The following is a 20707-nucleotide window of genomic DNA, read 5'->3' as shown; positions in this document are numbered from 1 at the left end:
CAATATTTGTCTGACTTAATTCAGAATTTGTTTTGTTTGGTTGGGCAACGAGTTTAGCTACTAATGCAGCTGCTAGCTATTCTAGTACATGAGGAAATGATCCAGAATTAGCATGTCTGAGCTATTTCAAAAACAAATGGAGATCCAAGTAACGACAGAGAGAACTGCTGGTGTCTCATGGAACTCTCCCCGGACAGTTCTATGCAGCACAGCTGCGATCATGGTTCCTTTGGGGGCGTTGTGGGTTGTGTTTATGTGTGTGGCTGCCTGCCTGCCTCCCGGCTGACACCTCTGTAGTGTAAATAGTGCCTGTGTGAGATGTTAACACGGTTGATAAGGGCCTCTCTTGGGAACCCCTGTGCTCTCTCGCTCTTCCCCTCTCTCGCTCTTCCCCTCTCTCGGTCGCTCTCTCTCTCTCCCGCTCGTTCCCTCTCTCCTCTCTCTCTCCCTCCCCCCTCCCTTCCCCTCTCTCCCTCCCCCCTCTCTTCCCCTCTTTCTCTCTCTCCCTGTCTCCTCTCTTTCTCTTTGTAGCCGATAATCACCCTGGAAGGGAGCGTGGCGTGCACGTTCTCCAGGGAAGGCGTCAACACTGTCACCGTGCAGGTGTCCGCTGGGAACGCCATCCTGCAGGACCGGAAAACCATCGCTGTCCACGGTGAGCAGTGAGCTGGGTTTTTTAAATTTTTATATATATATTTTTTTATATGGCCAGACAGCCATGTATACTGCTGGAGGTTGGTTTCTAGTTGACTTTGTAGATTTTAATGCACTGGAGGTTGGCTAGTAAGTACGATTTAAAGTAGCTGTTTAGAAGTAGTTAAAAGTAATTGTTTACTCCTCATTCATTTGACACATTCATTATTTCAGACAATAGGACAGAAATAGAAAAGCATCGTCATCAGCTGATCATCATATAGTTGTTTCTCTGTGCAGAATATTTCAGGTCACATCTACTAGCCTTCTCATCTAACCTGGACGACCACAACCCCGACGTGGCCGAATGGAGACTGGACGTCAGCAGAGTCATCAAGAACTCCATGGTCAAAGTGAGTGGTCCTTGTATCTAACTGTATGTTACATACACACACACACACACACACACACACACACACACACACACACACACACACACACACACACACACACACACACACACACACACACACACACACACGCACACACACTGAGCAGAAATATAAACACAACATGCAACAATTTCAACGATTTTTATGAGTTACAGTTCATATAAGGACATCAGTCAATTAAAATAAATTAATTAGGCCCTAATCTATGGATTTCACATGACTGGGTAGCGGCACAGCCATGGGTGGGGCTGGGAGAGCATAGGCCCACCCACTTGGGAGCCAGGTCCAGCCAATCACAAATATTTTTTCCCCACAAAAGCGCTTTATTACAGACAGGAATACTTCAACACCTCCCCCGCCCCCACCTCAAATGATCCCACAGGTAAAGAAGCCAGATGTGGAGGTCCTGGGCTGGAGTGGTTACAAGTGGTCTACGATTGTAAGGCCAGTTGGACGTACTGCCAAATTCTCTAAAACGATGTTGGAGGCAGCTTCTGGTAGAGATATGAAAATTACATTATCTGGCAAAAGCTCTGGTGGACTTTCCTCTAGTCAGCATGCCAATTGCACGCTCCCTCAAAACTTGAGACATCTGTGGCATTGTGTTGTGTGACAAAACTACACTTTTAAAGTGATCTTTTATTGTCCCCAGCACAAGATACACCTGTGGAATGATCATGCTGTTTAATTAGCTTCTTGATATGCCACACCTAACAGGGATGTAAACAAATTTGTGCACAACATTTGATAGAAATAAGCTTTTTGTGCGTATGGAAAATGTCTGGGATTTTTTATTTCAGCTCATGAAACATGTGATCAACACTTTGGCGATTATATTTTGGTTCAGTGTATTTAGTCTGTTGCCCACTTTACAATACATTCCCTGTGACCTCAGGTCATGACTGAGATGTTAACTGGCAAGGGAAAATTACTTCAAGTACATTCTAAATTGCTGTTGCACTGCCATCCCTGTCACATTGAACTATGGAATTTCTGGTCACCTGTGAGTTCAGGCTCGTATTTGTTCAGGCCATACATGCACAAATAAATCTCACTGAATGTCTGATTGTCATGGTTTGGTGAATTTAGAACCAGCTGAACTGTAGCTTTGAATGCTATCACCAGTCAGTGTGAGGGACATGCACTACATGAACAAAAGTATGTGGACACCTTCTCGTCAAACGTCACATTTCAAAATCTTTGACATTAATATGGAGTTCGTCCCCCTTTGTTGTTATAACAGCCTCCACTCTCCTGGGAAGGCTTTCCACTAGATGTTGGAACATTGCTGCAGGGACTTGCTTCCATTCAGCCACCAGAGCATTAGTGAGGTCTGTGGTGGAAATTCTAACCAAGTGAGAGAGACTTTGTCATTTCTTCAAACAATCATCTTTGATCAATATTGATTAATTATTGCAATAATGAAGCTGGTCGAACCCACACTCTTGTGTGTTGGACCGAAAGCTCAACAATACTTAAAAAAACAGAGATCCTACAGTTGAAGTCGGAAGTTTACATACACTTATGTTGGAGTCATTAAAACTCGTTTTTCAACCACTCCACACATTTCTTGTTGACAAACTATAGTTTTGGAAAGTCGGTTAGGACATCTACTTTGTGCATGACACAAGTCATTTTTACAACAAATGTTTACAGACAGATTATTTCACTTATAATTAATTCACTATATCACAATTCCAGTGGGTCAGAAGTTTACATACACTAAGTTGACTGTGCCTTTAAAAAGCTTGGAAAATTCCAGAAAATGATGCCATGGCTTTAGAAGCTTCTGATAGGCTAATTGACATAATTTGAGTCAATTGGAGGTGTACCTGCGGATGTATTTCAAGGCCTACCTTCAAACTCAGTGCCTCTTTGCTTGACATCATGGGAAAATCAAAAGAAATCAGCCAACACCTCATAAAAAAATTGTAGACCTCCACATGTCTGGATCATCCTGAGGAGCAATTTCCAAACGCCTGAAGGTACCACGTTCATCTGTACAAACAATAGTATGCAGGTATTAACACCATGGGACCACGCAGCCATCATACCGCTCAGGAAGGAGATGCATTCTGTCTCCTAGAGATTAATGTACTTTGGTGCGAAAAGTGCAAATCAATCCCAAAACAACAGCACAGGACCCTGTGAAGATGCTGGAGGAAACAGGTACAAAAGCACTTATATCCACAGGAAAACGAGTCCTATGTCGACATAACCTGAAAGGACGTTCAGCAAGGAAGAAGCCACTGCTCCAAAACCGCCATAAAAAGGCCAGAATACGGTTTGCAACTGCACATGGGGACAAAGATCATACTTTTTGGAGAAATGTCCTCTGGTCTGATGAAACAAAAATAGAACAGTTTGGCCATAATGACTATTGTTATGTTTTGAGGAAAAAGGGGGAGGCTTGCAAGCCGAAGAACACCATCCCAACTGTGAAGCACGGGGGTGGCAGCATCATGTTGTGGGGGTGCTTTGCTGCAGGAGGGACTGGTGCCCTTCACAAAATAGATGGCATCATGACGAAGGAAAATTATGTGGACATATTGAAGCAACATCTCAAGACATCAGTCATCAAAGACATATGGGACATATGGTAGCCTAGTGGTTGCAAGATCGAATCCCTGACCTGACAAGGTACAAATCTGTCGTTCTGCCCCTGAACAAGGCATTTAACCCACTGTTCCTAGGCCGTCATTGAAAACACAAATTTGTTCTTAACTGACTTGCCTAGTTAAATAAAGGTAAGAAATATATATTTTAAAAAAAATAAACATTTCTATGAGACTACAGTCAGGAAGTTAAAGCTTGGTCACAAATGGATCTTCCAAATGGACAATTACCCCAAGCATACTTCCAAAGTTGTTTCAAAATGGCTTAAGGATAACAAAGTCAAGGTATTGGAGTGGCCATCACAAAGCCCTGACCTCAATCCCATAGAAATTTGTGGCCAGAACTGAAAAAGCGTGTGCGAGCAAGGAGGCCTACAAACCTGACTCAGTTCACCAGCTCTGTCAGGAGGAATGTGCCAAAATTCACCCAACTTATTGTGGGAAGCTTGTGGAAGGCTACCCGAAACGTTTGACCCAAGTGAAACAATTTAAAGGCAATGCTACCGAATACTAATTGATTGTATGTAAACTTCTGATCCACTGGGAATGTGATGAAAGAAATAAAAGCTGAAATAAATAATTCTCTCTACTATTATTCTGACATTTCACATTCTTAAAGTAAAGTGGTGATCCTAATTGACCTAAGACATTAAAGGATTACATTTCAGGATTTGTGAACAACTGAGTTTAAATGTATTTGGCCGAGGTGTTTGTAAACTTCTGACTTCAACTGTATATATCAAACCTAAAAATGCTTAGTCATGGCTGGTTCCACCCCTCCCATGCAGATTGAGGCATCATAAGCCACCTTGGGTCCATCTTGTGGTTATGTGCACCGGGTGTTGTTTACCCCTCCCTAGCGTAGTTTCTCAGAAGAAAAGATGATTAGAACAAATAGGGGTTTGTTCTACCCCATCCAGGCTATCTCCATCTCAGGTCACAGTATGTCCTTGGTTATACTCACAGACCAGCTGCAGGGGGCTAGAGGAGAGCCATCCCTTTTTAGAAGCACAGCACTACTAGTTATGAAAATCTCTTACGATTTGTTCAGCATATCATTGTTAACCTCTCTTGGGTACGTGAGACGTTAGCGTCCCACCTCTTCAACAGCCAGTGAAACTGCTGGGCGCCAAATTCAAATACAGAAACACTCATTAAAAAAATTCAGAAAAAAAAACATATTTTACATAGGTTTAAAGATTAACTTCTTGTGAATCCAACCACGGTGTCAGATTTTTAAAATGCTTTACAGCGAAAGCATACCTTACGATTATTTGAGAACATAGCCCAGCAGACAAATCATTACAAACAGTAACCAGCCAAGTAGAAGAGTTACACAAGTCAGAAATAGAGATAAAATTAATACCTTACCTTTGATGATGTTCATATGGTTGCACTCAGCAGACATTCATTTACTCAATAAATGTTCCTTTTGTTCGATAAAGTCTCTTTATATCCAAAAACCTCAGTTTTGTTTGCGCGTTCTCTTCAGTAATCCATAGGCTCAAACGCAGTCAAAACAGGCAGACAAAAAAAACTAATTGTATCCGTAAAGTTCATAGAAACATGTCAAACGATGTTTATATTCAATCCTCAGGTTGTTTTTAGCCTAAATAATCGATAATTTCAACCGGACAATAACGTCGTCAATATAAAAGGTAAACAAGAAAGGCACTCTCTCGGTCGCACGCATGAAAAAGCTCTGTGACACTTTAGGGTCCACTCATTCAGACTGCTCTTACTTCCTCATTTTTCAGAATACAAGCCTGAAACAATTTCTAAAGACTGTTGACATCTAGTGGAAGGCATAGGAACTGCAATTTGAGTCTTAAGTCAATGGATACTGTAATGGCATTGAATAGAAAACTACAAAACCAAAAAAAAATGATTTTTCTCAGGTTTTTGCCTGCCAAATCAGTTCTGTTATACTCACAGACACTATTTTAACAGTTTGGGAAACTTTAGAGTGTTTTCTATCCAAGTCTACCAGTTATATGCATATCATATCTTCTGGGCCAGAGAAGCAGGCAGTTTAATTTGGGCATGCTTTTCATCCACATTTCTGAATGCTGCCCCCTACCCTAGAGAAGTTAACTATTCATTTTCAAACGAAGCAGGTAAATATGTATTTTTTCTCACAGGTCGAGCACTGATGTTAGGTGATTAGGCCTGGCTCACAGTCGGCAGTCCAATTCATCCCAAAAGTGTCGATGAGGTTGAGGTCAGGGCTCTGTGCAGGCCAGTCAAGTTCTTCCACACTGATCTCGACAAATCATTTCTATATGGACCTCACTTTGGTCACGGGGCATTGTCATGATGAAACAGGAAAGGGCCTTCCCCAAACTGTTGCCACAAAGTTGGAAGCACGGAATCATCTAGAATGTCATTGTATGCTCTAGCATTAAGATTTCCCTTCTCTGGAACTAAGGGGCCTAGCCCAAACTATGAAACAGCCCCAGACAATTATTCCTCCTTCACCAAACTTTACAGTTGGCACTATGCATTGGGGCACGTAGCGTTCTCCTGGCATCCGCCAAACCCAGAGTCGTCCGTCGGATTGCCAGATGGTGAAGTGTGATTCATCTCTCCAGAGAACGCTTTCCACTGCGTTGGGGCAGTAACCGAGTCCAATGGCAGGGAGCTTTACACCACTCCAGCCGACGCTTGGCATTGCGCATGGTGATCTTAGGCTTGTGTGCGGCTGCTCGACCGTGGATACCCATTTCATGAAGCTCCTGACGAACAGTTCTTGTGTTGACGTTGCTTCCAGAGGCAGTTTTGAACTCGGTAGTGGGCTACCCACTTCAGCACTCGTCGGTCCCGTTCTGTGAGCTTGTGTGGCCTACCACTTCACTGCTGAGCCGTTGTTGCTCCTAGATGTTTCCACGTCACAATAACAGCACTTACAGTTGACCGGGGCAGCTCTAGCAGGGTAGAAATTTGACGAATGAAAGGTGGGATCCTATGACGGTGCCACGTTGAAAGTCACTGAGCTCTACAGAAAGGCCATTCTGCCCATGTTTGTTTATGGAGATTGCATGGCTGTGTGCTCAATTTTATATACCTGTCAGCAGCAAGTGTGCTGAAATAGCCTAATTCACTAATTTGAAGGGGTGTCCACATACTTTTGTATATACCGTGTATTTCAAATCCACACAACATATGACCTGCTTGGTAGACATTGTAGTATCCACAAAATGTATTGAATTGCTCATACTATTCAGTATTTTTGAGAACGGAAATCGTACCATATTTGCTACGAATAGCTCAGGACCTGAGTAGTATGATCATTTCAGATCTAAGTCTCATTGATGTTAGTAATAGTGTATCACAGTGAGTATCGCAGCAATGTATCACAGTCACACTAATTACAACCATCCAGACAATTCCTATTTTTCAATGCCACTGCTTTCCTCTGATGATGTGCTTAGTGACATGAAAGCGACCCAGTCTGGTCCAAATGGTTGATGGGGAATTCTTCCTCTTACTCCTCCTCTTTCTGTTCTTCTTCCCTTTCCTCTCCATCTCCCTCCTCCTCTTCATCTTCCTCCTCTCCCTCTCCAACTTCCTCCTCTACCTCTCCATCTCCCTCCTCTTCATCTTCCTCCTCTTCATCTTCCTCCTCTTCATCTTCCTCCTCTCCCTCTCCCTCCTCTTCATCTTCCTCCTCTCCCTCTCCATCTCCCTCTTCTTCTTTTCCTCTTCCTTTCCCAACTCCTCATCCTACCCTTCTCATCTCTCTCTTCTTTCTCTCCCTCCTCCTCATCTTTCTCTAGGCCACAGGGGTGACCCCGGAGCGGCTCCTTGTCACCGTCCTACCAGGTTTGCCCACGGCAGCAGAGTTTTTCCTCCTGCCAGACAAAGAGTTAACGGAGGGCAAGCCGGAGAAGAACTCAGCTCATTTAAACCAGGTATGATTGATTAAATAACAGGCATTTTGTGTGAGTTGAAACATAGACATAACATATTATAGGCCTTAGCCTTATTCAAAAGACATGATATAACGGCTTATTCATGTTTGTAACAGGTTAAAAAAAGCATTATATCTGTCAGTGTTACCTGTAAGTTAAATATTACCAAAATGGGTATCTGACAACTACATTTCCATAAAAGTAAACCATAAAATTCAATTCATTAAGTTCCTATATTGATTCATGCCAGATGTTTGAGTGGGAGTAGGAGCATACTTTTTACGAGTTAATTTGACATATACTTACTCTGAATTATCACTGAATGACATTTGGAGCTATATTTCAGGGGGATATTACTCTGCTTGTTGGATGTTTGGGCTTGACAGCTAAGCGCTTGTTTTCTTGCACCAACATGTTTGCCATCTGTTGATTTCCTTGTTATTCCATTTGGCATAATTTAGAAGTCTCCACTGAACTAAAACATGAGTAGGCTTAGAAATATTCATTTTTCTAACATTCTTCACTAATACATAGCTGTGTTGGTCTATACTGCTACATGGTCTGAAAACAGAATTGCAACGTACTTATGTTCAAGGCTGAGTTCATATTTTCTCCAGTAGATGTCAATATTGTCCACACACACACACACACACACACACACACACACACACACACACACACACACACACACACACACACACACACACACACACACTGCAGAATATCATCTAGCCTCATCAATAAGTGTGACAAGCTTTTAAAAGTCGTCACTGCTGACAACTTTACTGTAGAATACCCCGAGTCATCTCTATGTGAGAGGGCGAGGGTTGCAGTCTTTCACAGGAATTAACCCAGACAAAGATAGTGTCTCTGCTGATACTGGCCACTGAATCAGCAGCAGGTATCAAGATGTACTGAATTAGCTCCTAGGTCCATATAATAGATAATGGATGATCATTAAAAAGATGTGAGTAGAATAGAACCAGGAAGAAATTAATTGTATTTCCCCCCCTCAAATCTGCCTGATAGCCTGGCTATGGCAAGACCCTTCTCACTCAGGCCCCAGCAATACATCTTTATTCAAGGTTTGCATCTTGAAAGTGTAATGTGCGGTTGTGCTTATTAGATTGTATAATAGATTTAGTGACCCCGATACACAGTGAGGAAAAAGTAATTATTCATAGCTATAGTCTAATTTTAAACTTGGTAAGAAATATAAAAGCTGGAAGGACTGGGAGAAACTACTCATATCACAATTCATTTGGTAAATGAGGCAGATCAAATTAATGAAGCCTAGCAAAGAAATAACACGGATTCCGCAGGGAAAAGGGAATTTGTTTAGCCAGGGTCTTTCTATGCATGACCTGCATGCATATTCTCTGTTTTAGTCTTTGGTCTGAATGCAAAGTAAAAAGGATACAACTTTGTTAAATGACATATCTGACATAATGTGCTACAGTTTAGATTTATAATGGTACAAATCAACATTTGTGTGATTGACATCATATGGACGGTATAATTCAGGGGACCATGTCCGGACTAAATTGGTAGCATCATGAAATGAAACACTGTATTCCAGCTGTAGCCTCCAGGTCAGGGTGATACGTCTGATATATGTCCAAACTGCACGTTCTCTGTGCAGAAGGTTACGTGTTGCTCTAAAAACCGAAGTAAAAACCAGGTCCTACATTATGTATTAAAGTGGTGAGAACCGGCACGGATTCATCCATAGATATTTTCACTTTAAATTGGTTTCTGGGTGGAGGGAGGATGCAGTGAGCCGTGGGGTGTGTAGTATCAGTAAGTATGTGGTGGAAAGATCTACCTCAGCATGGTATGCATGAGAAGAAACTCATTCTGAAACGAACCAATAATATGACTAGAGTAGTTATACTGGTTATACTATTTAATGATACTGCTAGATATCTTCTATTCTGTCTCTTATACTGTATGGTGAAGTGTATTGAGATGATTTATGCAGTTTAGATACAGTTGGATTTGATTTAGTGTTGACCTATAGACTAGGGGTCAAGAGCGTTGGGACAGTAACCGAAAGGTTGCTGGTTTGAATCTCCGCTCCGAATAGGTGAACCATCTGTTAATCAGTCACATGAGCCGAATACAACAGGTATTCGGCTCATGAAATGCTTACTTACAAGCAGTTAACCAACAATGCATGCAGTTCAAGAAAGAGTTAAGAAAATAGTTACCAAATAAACTAAAGTAAAATATAATAAAAAGTAACAATAATGAGGCTAATAACGATACAGTGGGTACCGGTACCGAGTCAATGTGTGGGAGGACAGGTTAGTCTTAGGTAATTTGTACATGTACAGTAGGTAGAATGACTATACATACATAATAAACAGTGAGTAGCAGCAGTGTAAAAACAAATGGGAGGGGATGGGTGTCAATGTAAATTGTCCGGGTGGCCATTTGATTAATTGTTCAGCAGTCTTATGGCTTGGGGGTAGAAGCTGTTAAGGAGCCTTTTGGTCCTAGACTTGGCGCTCCGGTAACGCTAGCCATGCAGTAGCAGAGAAAACAATCTTTGACAATTTTTTGGGCTTTCCTCTGACACCGCCTAGTATATAGGTCCTGGATGGCAGGAAGCTTGGCCCCAGTGATGTACTGGGCTGTACACACTACCCTCTGTAGCGCATTACAGTCAGATGCCTAGCAGTTGTCATATCAGGAGGTGATGCAACCGGTCAGGATGCTCTCGATGGTGCAGCTGTAGAAATTCTTGAGGATCTGGGGACCCATGCCAAATCTTTTCAGTCTCTTGAGGGGGAAAAGTTTTTGTCGTGCCCTCTTCACGTCTGTCTAGGTGTGTTTGGACCATGATAGTTCGTTGGTGATGTGGACACCAAGGAACTTGAAACTCTCGACACGCTCCATTACAGTCCGTCAATGTTAATGGGGGCCTGTTCGGCCTGCCTGTTCCTGTTGTCCACGATCAGCTCCTTTGTCTTGCTCACATTGAGGGAGAGGTTGTTGTCTTGGCAACACACTGCCAGGTTTCTGACCTCCCTATAGGCTGTCTCATTGTTGTCGGTGTCAGGACAACAACGTGTGCCCTTGAGCAACGCACTTAACCCTAATTGCTCCTGTAAGTTGCTCTGGATAAGACGCTAAATGTGAAATGTACTCTCACAGATCTCTGATATAAAAAGTTCCAATACGTTTATTTAGAAATCTCAATACTCTAATTATGTAAATCGATGCACATATACTTTTTTTAAATCATGTTTTTTGTCGTGTTTGTCTCTACCTCTCTAGCTCACTGAAATCTTACTTAGCGCCCTCAACCAAAACCTGGTCCAGTTCACCCTTCGGCCTGGGGTCCAGGTCACAGTATACGCTGCACATTTGTCAGCAGGTAAGTGTCTGCATCTCTTCGAGTACAAATACCTACATTTTGTTTGTGTTTGCTAGGTGTATTGAGGATAACTGGGTCTTTTTAATGACTATATAGATGGATAGAGATAGTTCTAGATAGAAATAGAGAGCTAGGGCCCGTATTCACAAAGTGTCTCAGAATAGGACTGCAGATCTTGGATCAGTTTAACCTTTTAGATCATAACAAATAAGATTATATGGAAAGGAAGGACCTGATCCTAGATCAGCACTCCTACACTAAGACTCTTTGTGAATACAGGCCCAGGAGGTCTATTTCCTGCCCAGCGACTAACTAACACCCCCCAACCCTGTTGTCTGATTGGCTCCCATCATGTAGCTACACAGAGACATTCAGAGAGTGAGCATCGTTACAAGTATGTGTGCCTCTTCCTTTTGGGGATGCTGCTACTGTCCTAGGGGCTTATAAGATAAAGAGTAAGAGAAGTCAATAAATACTTACCGTATCAAAAACGTAATCACAATACAATTTCATATATTTTTATTATTTTGTTATATTTTGTATTTTATTAATTAGTAGGTGTCTCTTTTCATGTTGACTTCTTAAACGCATGATTTACTTGTTCTCTATGGAAACTGTTTGGAATTCAATGTATACTGTACTGTGTGACTCTTGTCTCCCACCTCTACAGCGCCCCTAGTGGACACGAGTGAGAACCACAGCGGCTCGGCCATGCTGATGCTGCTGTCGGTTGTGGTTCTGGGTTTGGCGATATTTGTCGTCTACAAATTCAAAAGGTACAGTGCTCATGATATACTGTAGAAATGATCTCTATAACCCATATCTGGTTGTAAGTTGCCAGGACGTTGGGAGAATGTTACTAACCAAGTGGGAAAGTTCCTGAGTGTTGCCGAAACATTTTGAGTTAGCTAGGACACTAAGGAGTGAGCTATGATCTCACTGTTCGACTAGGGTCTAATCCCACTTCTGACACCAATTGTGAGCTATGAGCTACAGTATAATTATGGTTATATATCAGAAAGAACATTGGGTAAAATTACTAACCAAATGGGAGTTACTGAGTGTCTAGACATTTGGCATTTAACAAAAATACTGTCTATCAAACGTCTGTGAAAACTTTCAGTTTCAAGGGAGAAATGGCTTATCTCTCAACTTTCTTAGAATCCTTTTGTCGAGGCATTTTCTCTGTCCGCAAATGAAATGCCAGTCAGCCTTCAGGCATTATCAATATTTAGCCCTTTGAGCTTTGCTAGTTGACCTTTCTGAAATGTTAAATTATTTCCGTCCACCATGGTACAGTTCTGTGTGAAAAGGGCAGTAGGGGTCAATGAGACAAGATCTATAGAGAGAAACAGAAGAGGGAGAGAAAGAGAGCGCAACAACGTATAGATCTTAGAACATAAATGTGTTTATACAGTAGAATGTCGAATTGCCTTCCTTTTTTTATAATATTTTATTTTTATGTGTTCTCTTTCTTTTTTTGCATCAAATACAAACAAACACATATGAACAGAAATGTACAGATACACACAAACCACGACTACAGTTGAAGTCGGAAGTTTACATACACCTCGGCCAAATACATTTAACCTTTCTGGTGCAGGCGTTCCGCTAGCGGCCCACCTGGACAACATCCGGTGAAATTGCAGAGCGCCAAATTCAAAATACAGAAATAGTCATAATAAACATTCATAAGAAATACAAGTGTTATACATCGGCTTAAAGATCAACTTCTTGTTAACTTCTCTGGGATATGTGGGACGCTAACGTCCCACTTGGCCAAAAGCCAGTAAAAATGCAGCGCGCCAAATTTAAATAAATTAATATAAAATTCAATCTTTCATGAAATCACACATTAAAGACACCAAATTAAAGTTATACATGTTGTGAATCCAGCCAACATGTCTGATTTCAAAAAGGATTTACGGCAAAAGCACACCAAACTATTATGTTAGGTCAGTACATAGCCACAGAAAAACACAGCCATTTTCCCAGCCAAAGATAGGAGTCACAAAAAGCAGAAATAGAGATAAAATTAATCACTAACCTTTGATGATCTTCATCAGATGACACCCATAGGACATCATGTTACACAATACATGTATTTTTTGTTCGATAATGTGCATATTTATATCCAAAAATCTTAGTTTACATTGGCGCCATGTTCAAAAATGCCTCCAAAATATCCGGAGAAATTGCAGAGAGCCACATCAAATAACAGAAATACTCATCATAAATTTTGATGAAAGATACATATTTTACATAAAATTAAAGATACACTTGTTCTTAATGCAACCGCTGTGTCAGATTTTAAAAAACTTTATGGAAAAAGCAAACAATGCAATAATCTGAGACGGCGCTCAGATATAAACAACATTTCTCCGCCATGTTGGAGTCAACAGAAAAACGAAATTACATCATAAATATTCCCTTACCTTTGATGATCTTCATCAGAATGCACTCCCAGGAATCCTAGTTCCACAATAAATTGTTGTTTTGTTCGATAATGTCCATTATTTATGTCCAAGTAGCTACTTCTGTTTGCACGTATAGTACACATATCCAAACGCTCGCGCAGATCCAGGCGAACGTCGGACGAAAACTTCAAAAAGTTATATTACAGGTCGAATAAACTTGTCAAACTAAGTAGAGAATCAATCTTCAGGATGTTGTTATCATAAATATTCAATAACGTTCCAACCGGAGAATTCCTTTGTGTCTATAGAAGTAACTATAGAAACGGAACGCAATTCGATATCATGTGGAATGCGCGTGACCAGGAACTGGCACTCTGCCAAACACCTCCCATCCGGCCCCACATCACAGTAGAGGCTTCATTCAACATTCTACAGACTGTTGACATCTAGTGGTGTTGACATATAAGTGCAAACAGATCCATATCTTACTGGGATTTGAATAGGCGATGAGTTGAAAATCGACCAGCCTCAGGATTCCCACTTCCTGTTTGGATTTTTTGTCAGGTTTATGCCTGCCATATGAGTTCTGTTATACTCACAGACATCATTCAAACAGTTTTAGAAACTTCAGAGTGTTTTATATCCAATAGTAATAATAATATGCATATATTAGCATCTGGGACAGAGTAGGAGGCAGTTCACTCTGGGCACGCTATTCATCCAAAGTGAAAATTCTGCCCCCTATCCTAGAGAAGTTAATCCAGCCGCTTTGTCAGATTTCAAAAAGGCTTTACGGTGAAAGCATACCATGCGATTAATCTGAGGACAGCGCCCCGCATACAAACATTTTACAACCAAGTAAAGGAATTACAAAAATCAGAAATAGCGATAAAATGTATCACTTACCTTTGAAGATCTTCATATGGTTGCAGTCACAAGAGTCCCATCTACACAATAAATGTTCTTTTTGTTCGATAAAGTCCCTCTTTATAAACCCAAAAACTCAGTTTGGTTGGCGCGTTTTGTTCAGTAATCCACTGGCTCAAAGGCAGTCAAAACATGCAGACGAATATATCCTAATAGTACCGGTAAAGTTCATCGAAACATGTCAAACAATGTTTATAATGAATCCTCAGGTTGTCAATTGTCTAAATAATCAATAATATTTCAACCGGACAATAGCGTATTCAATAGAAAGGAAAAACAATGAAGGGTGCGCACTCGGTCACGCGCGCAAACCAGCTCTGCATGATTCTACAGTCCGCTGACAGAAAGGTTGCATTCTTCCTAATTTTTCAGAAAACAAGCCTGAAACAATGTCTAAAGATGGCTGAAATCTAGTGGAAGCCATAGGAACTGCAATCTGGGTCCTAACCCATTAGATACTCTATTGGCATTCAATTGAAAATACCCACATCAAAAAAATCACACTTCCTGGATGGCTTTTCCTCAGGTTTTCACCTGCCATATCAGTTCTGTTATACTCACAGACATTATTTTAACAGTTTTAGAAACTTTAGAGTGTCTTCTATCCAAATCTACCATATATGCATATCCTAGCTACTGGGCCTGAGTAACATGCAGTTTACTTTGGGCACGCTTCTCATCCAGACGTCGAAATACTGCCCCCAAGCCATAAGAAGTTTAAACTCAGTTTTTCACAATTCCTGACATATAATCCGAGTAAAAAGTCCCTGTCTTAGGTCAGTTAGGATCACCACTTTATTTTAAGAATGGGAAATGTCAGAATAATAGTAGAGAGAATGATTTATTTCAGCTTTTATTTCTTTCATCACATTCCCAGTGGGTCATAAGTTTACGTACACTCATTTAGTATTTGATAACATTGCCTTGAAATTCTTTAACTTGGGTCAAGTGTTTTGGGTAGCCTTCCACAAGCTTCCCACAATAAGTTGGGTGAATTTTGGCCCATTCCTCCTGACAGAGCTGGTGTAACTGAGTCAGGTTTGTAGGCCTCCCTGCTCGCACATGCTTTTTCAGTTCTGCCCACACATTTTCTATGGGATTGAGGTTAGGGCTTTGTGATGGCCACACCAATACCTTGACTTTGTTGTCCTTAAGCCATTTGGCCACAACTTTGGAAGTATGCTTGGGGTCATTGTCCAAGCTTTAACTTCCTGACTGATGTCTTGAGATGTTGCTTCAATATATCCACATAATTATCCTTCTCATGATGCCATCTATTTTCTGAAAAGCACTAGTCCCTCCTGCAGCAAAGCACCCCCACAACATGATGCTGCCACCCCCGTGCTTCACTGTTGGGATGGTGTTCTTCGGCTTGCAAGCATCCCCCATTTTCTTCCAAAGATATCGATGGTCATTATGGCCAAACAGTTCTATTTTTGTTTCATCAGACCAGAGGACATTTCTCCAAAAGTACGATCTTTGTCCCCATGTGGAGTTGCAAACCGTAGTCTGGCTTTTTTATGGTGGTTTTGGAGCATTGGCTTCTTCCTTGCTGAGCGGCCTTTCAGGTTATGTCGATATAGGACTTGTTTTACTGTGGATATAGATACTTTTGTACCCGTTTCCTCCAGCATCTTCACAGGGTCCTTTGCTGTTGTTCTGGGATTGATTCACACTTTTCGCACCAAAGTACATTAATCTCTAGGAGACAGAATGCATCTCCTTCCTGAGCGGTATGATGGCTGCGTGGTCCCATGGTGTTTATACTTGCGTACTATTGTTTTTACAGATGAACGTGGTACCTTCAGGCATTTGGAAATTGCTCCCAAGGATGAACCAGGCTTGTGGAGATCTACACAGTTTTTTCTGAGGTCTTGACTGATTTCTTTTGATTTTCCCATGATGTCAAGTAAAAAGGCACTGAGTTTGAAGGTAGTCCTTGAAATACATCCACAGGTACACCTCCAATTGACTCAAATGATGTCAATTAACCCATCAATTAGCCTATCAGAAGCTTCAAAGCCATGACATAATTTCTGGAAATTTCCAAGCTGTTTAAAGGCACAGTCAACTTAGTGTATGTAAACTTCTGACCCACTGGAATTGTGATAAAGTGAATTATAAGTGAAATAATCTGTCTGTAAACAATTGTTGGAAAAATGACTTGTGTCATGCACAAAGTAGATGTCCTAACCGACTTGCCGAAACTATAGTTTGTTAACAAGAAATATGTGGAGTGGTTGAAAAACGAGTTTTAATGACTCCAACCTAAGTGTATGTTAACTTCCGACTTCAACTGTACATCTCCTCTGCCCAGACCCTCTGCCTTCCAAAGACATACAGTATAATCCTATTTTACATACAAATATATAAAAAATTATACATAAGGCCGGAAAGCATCGAAACAAAGCATTTAAGTCAACTCGTTATATCTCCTGGGTGCGTCTACACATTATTGGGTTGTAAAGAGGAGCATCAGAATTATTTGGTCCCCAAGGCAGGCAATGCAGGCAATCCCTCCCATTTTATTAGTCTGGCAAATGTCTTTATCCCCCGTCTCATTGTAAATATTTCCTCAAGGAAGATCCCAGGCCTCAACGTCTATGCGCAGATGCAGAACGAAAAAGAACAAGAAATGATCCAGAGTCCAGTAAGTCCTACGGAAAGCACCCTGGTGTCCCCGAACACTCCGAGGGAGCTGGTGACTTCTCCGGAGCTTATGGACACAGAGTTGAACACACGGCCCATCGGTGAGTGACTACGCCACTTTTATTTAAAAAAATTAAATCTTTCTTTTTCTTTTCTTTTCTTTTCTTTTTCTTATTTATGAGTTACTAAGTCCAGTACTACAAATGTAATTACACTTTTACTGCCATTTCTTGTCATATACAGTGGGGCAAAAAAGTATTTAGTCAGCCACCAATTGTGCAAGTTCTCCCACTTAAAAAGATGAGAGAGGCCTGTAATTTTCATCATAGGTACACTTCAACTATGACAGACAAAATGAGAAAAAAAATACAGAAAATCACATTGTAGGATTTTTTATGAATTTATTTGCAAATTATGGTGGAAAATAAGTATTTGGTCACCTACAAACAAGCAAGATTTCTGGCTCTCACAGACCTTCTTTAAGAGGCTCCTCTGTCCTCCACTCGTTACCTGTATTAATGGCACCTGTTTGAACTTGTTATCAGTATAAAAGACACCTGTCCACAACCTCAAACAGTCACACTCCAAACTCCACTATGGCCAAGACCAAAGAGCTGTCAAAGGACACCAGAAACAAAATTGTAGACCTGTACCAGGCTGGGAAGACTGAATCTGCAATAGGTAAGCAGCTTGGTTTGAAGAAATCAACTGTGGGAGCAATTATTAGGAAATGGAAGACATACAAGACCACTGATAATCTCCCTCAATCTGGGGCTCCACGCAAGATCTCACCCCGTGGGGTCAAAATGATCACAAGAACGGTGAGCAAAAATCCCAGAACCACACGGGGGGACCTAGTGAATGACATGCAGAGAGCTGGGACCAAAGTAACAAAGCCTACCATCAGTAACACACTATGCCGCCAGGGACTCAAATCCTGCAGTGCCAGACGTGTCCCCCTGCTTAAGCCAGTACATGTCGAGGCCCGTCTGAAGTTTGCTAGAGAGCATTTGGATGATCCAGAAGAAGATTGGGAGAATGTCATATGGTCAGATGAAACCAAAATATAACTTTTTGGTAAAAACTCAACTCGTCGTGTTTGGAGGACAAAGAATGCTGAGTTGCATCCAAAGAACACCATACCTACTGTGAAGCATGAGAGTGGAAACATCATGCATTGGGGCTGTTTTTCTGCAAAGGGACCAGGACGACTGATCCGTGTAAAGGAAAGAATGAATGGGGCCATGTATCGTGAGATTTTGAGTGAAAACCTCCTTCCATCAGCAAGGGCATTGAAGATGAAACGTGGCTGGGTCTTTCAGCATGACAATGATCCCAAACACACCGCCCGGGCAACGAAGGAGTGGCTTCGTAAGAAGCATTTCAAGGTCCTGGAGTGGCCTAGCCAGTCTCCAGATCTCAACCCCATAGAAAATCTTTGGAGGGAGTTGAAAGTCCGTGTTGCCCAGCAACAGCCCCAAAACATCACTGCTCTAGAGGAGATCTGCATGGAGGAATGGGCCAAAATACCAGCAACAGTGTGTGAAAACCTTGTGAAGACTTACAGAAAACGTTTGACCTCTGTCATTGCCAACAAAGGGTATATAACAAAGTATTGAGATAAACTTTTGTTATTGACCAAATACTTATTTTCCACCATAATTTGCAAATAAATTCATTAAAAATCCTACAATGTGATTTTCTGGATTTTTTTTCTCAATTTGTCTGTCATAGTTGAAGTGGACCTATGATGAAAATTACAGGCCTCTCTCATCTTTTTAAGTGGGTGAACTTGCACAATTGGTGGCTGACTAAATACTTTTTTGCCCCACTGTAATTACATTTTGTTCCATCGCTTTCACATACTATATATCGGTTGCCATGAAGATAATCTTTTGTCATTCACGCAAAAGAGACTTTCACTGAGGTTTTGATTAATAAATTGATGGCCCCATTCCACTCAAGGTTTCAGCTAGAGCCTCATTCATTGTGGAGAAATGTGACTTAACTCATACTGACTGGAATGTCTTCTGACATCTTTCCTCATGTCTCTGTCTCCCATCATTTATCCTTTAAAGGATGCATCAAATCTCACGCACATGTCAAGTTCTCAACGGAACTCCCCACGTACATCAACGTTTAAAAACTCTGGACAACTCCGAAAACAGCGACTCCATTCAGTGTCATGGACTTTTTGAATCATTTGAGCGGACACAATGGTTTTGAGCTTTATACCTGTGCATGTTGGACTTTACTGACTTTGTTGACACTTACTGTGCTCTGTGAAAACCAGAAGAAACTGTATACAGGTTTTTGTTTTTTTCATAATGTATGTCTATCCAATAAAAAATAATTTTTGATGAAATGTATTTATACAAAGTCAAGTACATAACTACAAATGGAAAGCCAGCATGATCTAAAGAAAAAAAGACACAAAAAAACAACACTCTTTTGGTTCGCTTACTGTGAGTGTCTTACATCCTTTTTCGCTACTGTGTGTCGCTACCAGAGGTGGTACACTATTTATTCAGTATATAATTGAATTTAAAATCACATTTATTTTGTAAATCATGAATGTCTGTGTGATATGTGTATTTTAATAACAAAACACAAACTGAAAAACTATATCAATTATTAATACAACCATTTTGTTTCCGTTCACTGTCTCACGGAAAGCTGATTATGGCACAATACACTTTTGTACTGAAATGTTTTGTTTTTGCTTACAATGTAATAATTCAAAGACAGATACAGGGTTTGGTTGTCTCTTGATTTGGTGATTTTATTGAACTTTGCTGTTAATCTCTACACTACGAGCTATATTTAACGAGAAACACTAGTTGTATGACACTTTGTTTTTTCCCCAATGTAATAGCTTGCCTGAGAAACATGTTGCTAGCCTGCTACCATGATAGGGACTTCAAGAGAAGCCAATGTAGATGCATTACGTTTTCAGTTCCCTCTGACACCATGGATTAGTTACACCTGATTTCATAGAAGAGAAATGGGCAGAAGACAGTTATTTGGGGGGGCATCAAAATCAGTCAATATCCTCTCAAAGTAACCTTTTCTTCCGAAGTTATCTGACGTCCCAATTTGGAGGTTGCAAAAGTTCAAATGAAATACAGCTGCTTTAAGATCGAATATCAAGTGGAGCGTTCAGAGCGAAAAAAAGAGTGGACTGCCTTTTAGGACAAGACACACCAGGGCATTGAAATAGGGAGAACAGAACAGAACTGGAAGTCTAGTCGGGAATTGAGTTAATGCAGCCAGTCAAGCTCAATGCTGGTTAAGGTTGGTGACACATTTAGGCTAATATCCCCCAGTCTCGGTCCCGTATACTCCATCTCCGTAGCGTATTAAACCCCTTTTCAAGAACCAAAGGAAGTAGAGCGCAGATAGTAGAGGATGGTAGGGTACATGGATGGTTAACTTGTTTTGAGAAGCAGGTTTAGATGCAGTCGAACCCCGAAGTGTTTCACGTGTGGAATCTGACAGACGTGATTGTTTGATTGATGGTTATTGAATTTCGGAAGGCTCTTCTTATTGTCCTTGTCGTTCCATAAAGAGAATTATGGAGGGAAAATTATGATATTTCTGGAATCTTCATGTAACCATTATTCCTACTGTAGCTGGACAGTGATGCTAAAATATTCAGAGTGACTTGAACTATGTAGCATACATATTGTATAGACACACACACACGAACACCCACCCACCA

General features: G+C 41.0%; 1 protein-coding gene across 1 annotated transcript in view; it reads left to right on the top strand.

Moving 5' to 3' along the window:
* Positions 1–17095, top strand: part of LOC120032676 (VPS10 domain-containing receptor SorCS1-like) — a 178951-nt gene extending 161856 nt beyond the window's left edge. Inside the window, exons 21-26 of the mRNA XM_038978874.1 lie at positions 532–655; positions 934–1046; positions 7477–7611; positions 10894–10993; positions 11664–11769; positions 16918–17095. Of these exons, the coding sequence (XP_038834802.1) occupies positions 532–655; positions 934–1046; positions 7477–7611; positions 10894–10993; positions 11664–11769; positions 16918–17095 (756 nt within the window). The remainder of the gene's footprint in view (positions 1–531; positions 656–933; positions 1047–7476; positions 7612–10893; positions 10994–11663; positions 11770–16917) is intronic.
* The last annotated feature ends 3612 nt before the right edge of the window (positions 17096–20707 follow it).

The sequence above is a fragment of the Salvelinus namaycush genome, chromosome 39 (genome assembly GCF_016432855.1).
Source record: "Salvelinus namaycush isolate Seneca chromosome 39, SaNama_1.0, whole genome shotgun sequence".
Taxonomy (NCBI): domain Eukaryota; kingdom Metazoa; phylum Chordata; class Actinopteri; order Salmoniformes; family Salmonidae; genus Salvelinus; species Salvelinus namaycush.
Note: the sequence above shows the minus strand (reverse complement) of the source record. Positions and strands in the feature narration are given on the sequence as shown.